Genomic DNA, 10,588 nt, shown 5'->3' with positions numbered 1-10,588 from the left:
GGGGAAGCTACTTCCTAGGTGAGTTCATGGAAGAACTTCTCAGCTTTTGTCTGGAATGTATTTACCCCACCATATTGGAAGAGAAATGCTGAGTATGAGTCCTGGAGATGTAGCTCAGTAGTAGAGTGCTTGCCTAGCACACGCAAAGCCTTGGGTTCAATCTTAGCACTGCATAGACCCTCCATTATCTCAGAAGCCTGTAATCCCAGCAGTGGGAGGTGGAGGCAAACAGACAAGAAGTTGTAGGCTATCCTGAGCTACTTGTCTCAAAAAAAAAAAAAAAAAAAAAAAAAAAAAAAAAACCCAACAACAAAAACCTGAATATGGAATTTTTGTGGTTGTTTTCCTAGAACTTCTGTGGCCTTTTCAAACCTTGTTTGTATGAACAAAAATGAATTATGTGAATTCTGTGTATTCCCATGGTTTCCAGTTCTCTACTGAATTCTAATTTCACCGAGGACTCTTCTTTACTGTAGTATGTAGGAGGTGTAGAGGGAACCCCTCTACACCTATGACAGTCTGCTGATTCTGTTGGCTCTTACCCAATCTATCATCCTGTGCCTGGTTACTTTGAACGGTGAGCAGTGTGTGTGAACTGTTGCTTGTGGGAATGAGGGTCCTAGGGTGTTAGTTTCCTCCAGAAGACTCACGATAGCTTCTTCAGGAACCTGGAGGAGGTGGTAGACACCATTTAATTGAACTTAACTACAGTCTTCCTTGTTATCCTTTTGCAAAAGGACATACAAGTTCATTTTTGGAGGCCCTGAGTCCCAAACTTTGTCCCATATCCCGAATCTCTGGGCACTGTCTCCACCTTGCTCTTATCAATCAAGGGACTAAGTGGGCTTCTCAGAAACCACACTAGCATGCTCATGTGCTTCAAGCACAATCAGATACTTGATCCACTTGGACCAATTTCCTTCCATCAGGAATTCGGCTGGCATTCAGAAGCAGCTGGTCAGTTTCCATTACATGTAAGCTCAGGAACTAGAGGGCAGCTGAGGGAGTAGAAGAAAGCCAGTCAGCAGGACAAGAGAAGCAAGCAGAGAACCAGACACTGACACTGCTTAAGTTCTTCAGGGGGCTGAGATGTGATCTATCCTTGGGTTCACTCAAGGCTTGTGCCTTGAGGATCAACTTTTCCGTTTTTATACCATTTGGGGGTAGAAACTGTCTTGTAGCCAGGAGTGATGGCACTGTGAGGAGGGAACCAATGAACCAATGGAGACAAAAGAGTAAACCAATCAAGAGTCACCATGGCTTCAAAAGGCCATCCCGTGAAAGGTTTGTGACTGGGTAGCCATGTCCCAATCATTTCTCTGCCAGTGATATCCCATAGGATTTCCGAAATCATGCTACCAGCAGGATCAGTATCCAGTAAAAGCTGTGGGCACAGGCCAGGTGGAACCTAAGCACCCAATGGCAAGCCGCAGCCACACACAGCTGACTGGGCTAGCACCAGGACACCTAAGGATACCAGTTAATGATGAAGCACTCTGGGAAGCTGCAGCGGACAAAGACAATCCAAAGGATCATCCTTTTACTTCAGGATTACAGATAAAGGCTTACTAAAGGTACAGACTGAAATCACAGTAGTGTAGCTCACAGGGTTCAAGGGGAGGCAAATCCATGCTCAGTTTGATTTAATGCTGACTAGGCCATTGCTATTCAATTAGGAGGCAGGTGAGGCATCACACTGGAATATGTGGGGATACGTGGGAAGGTTACATAAACTCATTCTAAAGAGCTGGGACCAGGAAGTGTGGGGCTGCAGAGACAGTTCAGCAGCTTTCTGCTTTCAGGAGCTGAGTTCACCTCACTGGGCACAGTGGCACCTTCCTGTAACCTCTGCTTACTTTTAAGTGATGAGCAGAAGCCAGGCATGGTGAAACACCCCTGTATAGAACCTAGCACTCAGGAGGCTGAAGCAGGATTACCATGGGTTTGAAGCTGGCCCTGACCACACAAAAGGCTCCACCTTTAAACTAATTAATTAGGCTAAACCATTCCTAACAATTAGAATGGCAGTAAACACTTGCTAGGAGTGGTTGGACTGGCGAGGGATGGATGTGCTAAGTGATTTGACTTTAAAGATGACTAGGGGCTAGGAGAGCAAGAGACAGCCTTAGTACCTAAAGGTGAAGTCCAAAGAAATCTGAGCTGGCAGGACTGCCAGCCTGGGGAACACAATCTCTTGAGAAATACTATTTGGCAAGAAAAGAAACCTGTTAAGAAAGATGGCTTTCAGCGCCTGCCATCTTTGTTTATTTAGTTTTGAAAATGAAGAGCCAAGACAGACAGACAGACAGACAGACAAGAGAGGGAGAAAGAGAGTGTGTTTGAGAATTCAGGCCCTTTGAAATTACTAACACAGATCGTCTATCAAATTAGTCTGGTGTAGGGTAAAAGCTGGTTACTCTAAAGTTAGCCCCCTGCAGGCTTCCTACGCAACAAACGGCAATAGTTAATGAAACACACAGATTCAGCAGATTCAGCAGTCAATGAACAGTCTCAGTTAGGAATTGTCACTTTATTTTTCTACCAGTTCAGTATTGATGACATACAGAAGGATGTAAACAGATTATCATAAATACCAATAGGAAGACGTACAAACCCTCCTGAAGATATCAAGCGCAGGAACGCAGTGTGACTTCTCCATGGCTACTCACCAGGATAAGGGGGAGTTTTCCTTATTCTGCAAAGCAGCCTGTGGCTTTCTGTGTCCCACTAAAGACACAAACAGAGGGGCTGAGAAAATCGTGATTTGCACTGACAGGGTTTGCAAAGACTAACTTCAGGCCATCACCTCAGTAGGCTTGTCAGAGGCTGCAACTCCACCAATGCAAACGCTTCTCTCCTGCTGGCCTCCCTCAAGTTCTCACTGCATGCAGGAGGAAAGGTGCCTTTAAAAAAAAAAGGGGGGTGCCCACCAATATACCAATGGAGAAAAAAGAATGACCCCTCAGCTTCCAGAGACAATATAGGTCTTGGGGGGATGGCAGTGTCCTACTCCCCAGCAGGCAGACATGGTGTGGTCAATACTTCAGACATAGCACATCTGGAAAAATTCATATTGCTATCAAATATACTTTTACCCAGAGGACGTGGGAATGGCAAGAACCTAAACCAGACATTTCACAGGAATTAAGTCCAAGTTAAAATGAATGCCCTCTTCAGTGAGCTACACACATGCTACAGTTCTTTATGGTAACACAACATTAAGATGTGTCTCCTGAAATGTTTTAGTCAGAGGCAGCCAGCAAACATAAAAGGCCTATGGCTTTAATTCCATTATCTACCCAGGCTTCTCCGATTATCTGAAGAAACCAACACACTGGAAACCCCACTTTCACAACAGATCAAGAGAACTTCACACACAAGGTAGAGGAGGGACTTAAAAGACCCCCAAAAAAGGTGAGGAATTGTCCCACAGAGACACTTTTAAGGCTAGCAGGATTCATTTATAATTTGTCATGTGCTGGTTGAATGGGCAGTAGATCTGGAGCTAAAATACACTACTGTAAAGATGTAATACGTCAATGAAGCCAACAAAGGCTAGGCATACACACTGCATTTAAGATTCATATATAATACTGTGCTGATTTTAAAGAAAAAGATAACAGGAAAGAATTTATAAAGGAAGATTTGGCCCAAAGCTAGTCCAATGAATATCTGCAAGCAGGACCTCCTATGTTTCATCTCCAAAGAAATGATCTAATAAGTCATAAAATGACCACATGTCCATGTACATTTGGGACGTACATGCTCCTGAGGACAGTGATGCCTCTGACATTGCGGCTTCACTTTCTTATTTGATGACTATGTGCTTCTGGCTCTAAAGCTTGTCCTATTATATTTTAATTAGCCAGTTAACACAGCAGAGGCTGCTCCCCATGTGAAGACAGACTAGACTCACAACATAATTTGATCTGGTAAAGACAAACAGTAGGGAAAGGGACGTTTCCAGGTCTTCTTACAAAACCTTTCCCCTCATTTGAACACCTCTGCCAACTGTTTAATATTATTTCAAAAGAGAAAGCAAAACTGGCTATGAAACAAGATGCTCTCATCCTTTACTAGCATGATACAATGAATTCATAGATGTTGCTCAAATTATTTCTCAAAAACCAAATGTGAATGTTTAATCGTGTACCTTAAGATTTCAATTTTTCTACATTCCTTTATATAGAGTTAGCATCTGTAAATGGAGACTCTTTGGACAATCATGCAAATTTAATTTGTCCCTGGAAACAAACACACAACCTAACAGATTAACAAAATATGTCCTGTAGACAACATTTTTACTGTGAGTTTTTCTCCATCGTTACCATTTTTATCCTTTAGTAAACAAACTAATCTTAAGTTTATGTATTTTGAGTTTACAGAAAGCTAACCTCTTCGAGCGGCTGGAAAAGACTAAGTCAAGCCACCCGCTTTAACTTCTGAGCTGGCTCCACTCTTTTCAAAAGTAAATTCTAAAAACAATTGTGAGTAATCATTATCAAGTTATATGAGCATGAGACAGTTCGGCTGCCATAGATGCTCCTGTAAAACTGAATAAAGATTTTATTATACCACACACACAAAAAGCATTTGGTACAGAAAAGGCAGTTTTCGGTTATTCTGCTGAGAATTTCTTTCCATGATTTCTCCCATTAAAGTATAGTTTTCAAAGCAAGCACCATGACAAAGGAAGCATCTAATTAGTCCATTTTCTTCTGATCCAGGAATGCCGAGCATTTACTGTCCCATCTGTAGTTGTATCAGCAGGGTAATGAACACAGTTTATATTACTTAACTATTCTTTGAACTCCAAGAACTGTTGAAGTCTTTTCTGATGTTCTGCAGATGCTTGCACAGCACTAAATGAAACATAAATGCAAAGCATAAGCTTTATTCTACATTAAGCATATTAAGTGAACCACAGAGCACAGAGTCAATATTTTTCAAAACAATTAAAAATGAATAGAAATCTTCACTTATTTAGTACTTCTGAAAAAACTGGATGAAAACATTTTTTAATCTAATGAAGGCAAGGGCTTGCATTGGGCAATGGCATGTTTCTACCTTCTGAAAGACCAGAGCAAATTCAGACTGACAAGTGCAGGCATCGCTCTAACCTGCTCTACTATGGAACCTGCTGTGCAGAGTTCCAGGCCCTGCAGTACATTTTCTGGATTTTATTATTTTATTCAAACCAGATTCAAACATTATCTTTGAATTGTGGAGTATTTGAATTGCCTTTAATATAAAATCCTTTAAACTAAAATGTTTGGTTAAAACACAATAGATTCCATTAATCGTTTTCAAAGGTAACAGCTTGGTGGCTTGGATTTATTTCTCTCTTTGAACATGCACCATGTTATGGAGGGGAGCGAAGTACTCCCTCCACTCTCCATCACAAAAGCATATTACCTTGGCAGAAGGCAGGGAAATACATGCCCTAGAAGTAGAAGTAGTATACAATTTCTTTGCAAACTTTTGGGGTAAAAATTGAATACAATAAAAATGTTGGTTTTCTAGTTCTTAATTAGCAATAGAATCATCACTGAATGATAAAATTCTAGATGCTGAGGATTACCCTTTTCAGTACCACAAAATTCTTGTTTTAATACCTTTGATACAGATTATCCTACAATGCCTCTCGATCATCTCTTCTTCCTAACACCACGAAGAAACCTCCAATGGAGTCACTAACCATCAACTTGCCCCATAAGGCTCCCCTTTGCTAGCATGGAGAGACTTGCCCTAAGCTCTAAGCTCTTCTACTCAAGTACATTTTTAAAAAATTATTTATTGATTTTATGTTACAAGTACACTGAAGCTGTCTTCAGACACACCAGAAGAGAGCATCAGATCCCATTACAGATGGTTGTGAGCCACCATGTGGTTTCTGGGAATTGAACTCAGGACCCCTGGAAGAGCAGTTGGTGCTCTTAAGTGCTGAGCCATCTTTCCAGCCTTCAAGTACATTTTTGCAGTAAGCTGGAAATAAACCAAATTTGTCTAATTTTGAGCCAATGGAGCTGGCTATGATCACTCACATCTGTAATCTCTGCATTTAGGAGGCAGAGCCAGGCAGATCTCTGAGATCAAGGATGGTCTGGCTTACATGGCAAGTTCTAGGACAGCTAGGACTACATAGAGAGACCCTGTCTCAAAAAATAGTTTACCTCGTCTGCACCTGGTTCTAAGGGTGGAACTCCAGGTAAATAATTAGGTATTACACAGTCATAACAAAATGTATTCCAGGCTTTAGACATATGCATTATCCCTTTTTTTTTCTCTATCAACACCAAACAAAGCAAAGCAGGAGCCTGAATACCCTCATCTACAGGGTCAGATCTAGGGGCCAGGTGGCTCACTGATTGAGAGTGCAGACATTGCAGCTGGCCTGAATCCTGGCTCTGTAACTACTTCCTGTGTGGCCTGGCCCTGGCTGTGATGCTTCAGGAACGAGCTTCCCCACAACCCCAGACAGCCAATCCTGCAGCTGGATAGAACCCCACGTGTTTGAGCAGCTCCGGAGCTAAGTCTTTTCTTACTGTTCCACTGTCCTGACTCTGATCATCAGTGCCAGTTAAATAAAATATGGCTTTCCTTGGAGGAAGGAGAAAGGCCGAGCCTCAATGGCCATCTACCACCTTTCTTAGCTAATGAATCCTTCTCTCTGGTACCTGGCAACCTAGAGGCAAACTAGTGCTGGAAATGGAAAGAGGATAGATAGTTAAGAGCAAGCAAGACCTCCTTTTGAGTTCACGTTCTAGCACAAACATACTTTCTGACGAGATTTAACTGCTGTGTCTCCGCTTACACACCTCTGTCAATTAGGATAACCTCTGCCTCTCACTAAATTGTTGAGGAAAAATAAACAGAAAGCTACAATCCATGGTCATCATATTGGACAGCATGGGTCTGGACATTAATACATAATTTTTGTTTCCTTTTAGGCAATTAAATAAATGTCTCAATGATGTGGGAACATTTACAGTTCTTCTCTATTCTCACACCAACCAATGTGTGCCAGGACTATTTGCTGTTACTACTGCCTTGTGCTATGGAGGTAGAAGGAAACAAAGCAGGCAGTATACGGTATTCTGTTTACTGCCTGCATGCAGAAAGCATCAACAGCCTCTCAGGCCTTCTAGAGCTCGTTTCTAATTACAATAAACACAGCTTACTTAGGAAGCCAGTACCCTTCATCCTGTCCAGCTAGAGCATTTCATGAGAGCAAAGCAGTAAACATCAATGAAACTAAATATAAACAGGCCTGGCGTTTGTGGTTTCTCTCTGGTTCAGTTTCTGAAGGTGTTGTGATCTGCCGGTGTTTTTCCAGCATGATTCACAAAGTGCCACAGCCTCATTTATGGAATATTCTGCTCATCCAAGTACCCATCTTAGTTTACTGACCAAAATGTAACAAGAAAATTATTTTTGATATTCTTTTTTGGAAAGGCACTAAGGATTTTTTCTCTTTTAAGGATCTTTGGTGACATTAAAAAAAATGTATCATATACACACCACATTTGCTATTTTACAACTTTGTCATTTGCAAGAAATCCCCAAAGATAGTCATAAACAAAAAAGTTTAAATATAAATACCAAGTCCATATGTAAGCTCTTAATCCCAGAGACCCATCAAGGACCTAGAAGAAAACTTCCAATACATAGCCTTCTCGTACTGGCTCTGGGAGAACTCCTAAGAGTAGGCTGTCAGTGTGCTCAGACGGGTAACTTACTTCAGATGGTCACCAAACGTGCTGGTTATACGGTAGATAGCGGTTTTCAGTGAGGCTCTGAAAGCAAATCTTAATGTTTTGTAGGATGTATCCACGAGGCTTCCTGATGTTCGGGGTGGTTTACTAGAAGCATGAGGCAGCTTGAAGTACTTGTCCACAGCCTAGACCAGAAAGAAAAAAAACACATTAGTTCAGACTATCACAAAAGGCAGCGTGGGCAAGAAGGCCTGCAATGTCTCAGTGGGTAAAGACACTTGCAGCAAAGCTAGATGACCTGGGTTCAGGGGAGTCCGTCTTCACACCCCACATAGGAACGATTTGACTCTAAAGATGTCCTCTGACTTCTACATGCATACCACATGCCCATACCCACGAAATAATCAAATGCAAAAAAACCAACTTTTAAGTAAAAAAAAATTTAAAAAGTCAACCTAACAAATGAAATTGTTATTATAGATAACACACACATCTACAAAGTCATGTGTGTTCCTTAATGAACCAATCACAATACTTTCAAAACACCTGTTCAGGGACACCCCAAGTTCCATGACCCAGCAGAGCCCCAAGACCCTATGCTCTGTTTATCACTGGTGACAGGATGACTTTTAACCTGATCTCAGAAAAACATTAACCTATAATAAAGAAAAGCAATCACTAGGATCCTTTTCTCTTTCTTTTTGATGAGCAAAGACCATACACAGTGAAACCAACAGTGAGGAAACGAAAGGCCAAAGATAAATAACACAAGTATTCCAGTAAGAGGAGCGAAAGTAACACTGAAGGGCCTTAGCCTCTGGCAGTAGGACAGAGTGCAGTGAGAGCACATGGTGCACACGGTACTGACACCAAAGACATAGTCACCAGGAGTGAAACTGCTCCAGCCGTCCTGCTGTCATTTCAAGCCCTTGTGTGTCGTCTTGTGGTTCTTTCTTATTTTAGTGCCCTATTTTTGCTCAAGGATAAAATATCTGATGATAGTTCTTTTGTTTTCTTGTACAACCCTCCCACCCCCACCCCCCCACCCCCCTGCTGCTTTTGGTCTCTATCAGCCATATCAGAGAGTTTCCTTGGGTCTGGTAATACAGGTCTCCTGACTGCAAGTGGAACCTCCCAGGAGCGGACTAAGGCTGCCAGGAGCTGCCAGGCTTCCTGGAAGGTGACCAGCATGGACTGTGAGGTGAACTCCATCCTCAGCCATCTGAAGTCTTTGTCCCTAGATCACCCTGGGAACAGTCACCTACAACCCTGTGTTGGGCCCAGTGTTCAGGAGAACTCATCTTGTGTATAACCCCCACACTGCCAGGCCTCTGCCAGTCCAGGCCCATGTCCTGCTCTCTAGAGGAAGAACCTCAGGCTGCACTGGGAACAGAGCAGGTGGTAGCAGAGGACCTATAGCCCAACTGGTTTCTGATTCAGCCCTTGTGAACTGTGACCTCGGTTGTAGAGGCCCTGCCTCTGGAAACCTGCTAAGCACATCAACTCAGCATCTGCTCCCAGCTTCACAGACTGAGCTGCTGTTGGTTCCAGCCTTTCTTGTGGACTTACGGATTTCAACAATAGTAGAACTTTGGAAAAGGAACAAAATGTAATGCATATGTTAAGTTGCCATGTTAACTTCAAGTCCAATCATTTGTTCTTCTGCAGCAATCACTTATTAGAGCATTTCCTGAGGCTGGGGCACACGTGACATACTTTTAGGCAGTATGGGAAGTAGTGTTCAGAGAAATATTTGAGCAATATTAAGTAACCCTGAGTCATAATGCAGACGTTATTCTTACTGTAATTTTCTCAGCCATTAGTTATTATCTGGATCCTCTAAACTTGTGATTTTTATAGTCTAAAGTTACATTATTTCCTGGATTCTTTTAGTCCCACACATCCACATGCATGCATGCACACACACAGGCACATATAGTAGCCTACAAAAACACTGACTGAAGAATGACACGATAATGTAAAATAAATATACAAATGTAAGTCAGAACATAAAGGTAGCAAACCTTTATCCAGCACTTTTCAGTTTTAGTCTAAAGACAAAAATAAAACAAACAAACAAAAAAACCCCAGAGAATTACTATGCAATTCTGGCTGGCCTGGAACGTGCTGTGAGGACCCAGCTGGCCTTGATCTCAGATCCCCCTGCTTCAGCCTGTTTGCTTGTATTAAAGGCCTGGGCTACCACACCTGGCACACATTTTTCTGTTTAAAGGTAAGATGCAACTGAAATGGGAAATTATCCTCTGTATGCAATTAACTGCCCAACAGCTGCCATGCAAAATCTGAAACACATCTCATCTGTAAATACTAATTTAAAGCTGAAGATGTAGTCCTAATACAATCAAGCTCACCAATAGTTCTGTTGTGTTTATACAATCAAAATGCATTACTATTTAAAATTTCAGGATTTTTGTTGAAGAAAACAGACATTTCCTTTGCAATATAGTTATAAACAGCTCCACTGTCAGGTTTATAAATACACACCAAGGGACTGATACAAGGACCACATTTACTTCACCACTGTCCCTCTCCTTATCTGAGTATCTCCACTACTTGCCATACTCTCATAAATTAAGTTTGGGGCACAAATGCCATAAAAGATCAAGGGAAATTGCCAGGTATAGTCTCTGAAGAACAGATGATGACCTTATAAAATATTGTTCTTGCTACTGAGTGACTTACTAATAGGAATCCACATATATTTTTCTTTCTTCTTAAGAATAGATTGTTCTACAGCTGGCAAGATAGAGCAGCAAGTAAAAACCTTGCGGCCAAGCCTGATGAACGAGTGTGATTCTCATAACCCACACTGTCAAAGTGGAAAAGGCACACTTGTATAGATATATATACAT

The 10,588-nt window shown here is 41.7% G+C and overlaps 1 protein-coding gene across 2 annotated transcripts in view; it reads right to left on the bottom strand.

Moving 5' to 3' along the window:
- Window positions 1–2,511: 2,511 nt before the first annotated feature.
- Ndc1 (NDC1 transmembrane nucleoporin) overlaps window positions 2,512–10,588 on the bottom strand; it is a 50,616-nt gene continuing 42,539 nt past the window's right edge. For both annotated transcript variants that reach the window (XM_031378086.1, XM_031378085.1), the window contains exons 17-18: window positions 7,740–7,900; window positions 2,512–4,862 (exon numbers count right to left, since the gene is read on the bottom strand). In XM_031378086.1, coding sequence (XP_031233946.1) covers window positions 4,799–4,862; window positions 7,740–7,900 — 225 coding nt within the window. In that variant the 3' untranslated portion in view covers window positions 2,512–4,798. The remainder of the gene's footprint in view (window positions 4,863–7,739; window positions 7,901–10,588) is intronic.

This window comes from Mastomys coucha, unplaced genomic scaffold, assembly GCF_008632895.1.
Source record: "Mastomys coucha isolate ucsf_1 unplaced genomic scaffold, UCSF_Mcou_1 pScaffold18, whole genome shotgun sequence".
NCBI lineage: Eukaryota > Metazoa > Chordata > Mammalia > Rodentia > Muridae > Mastomys > Mastomys coucha.
The sequence above is the reverse complement of the archived record's forward strand: the minus strand, read 5'-3'. Positions and strand labels throughout refer to the sequence as shown.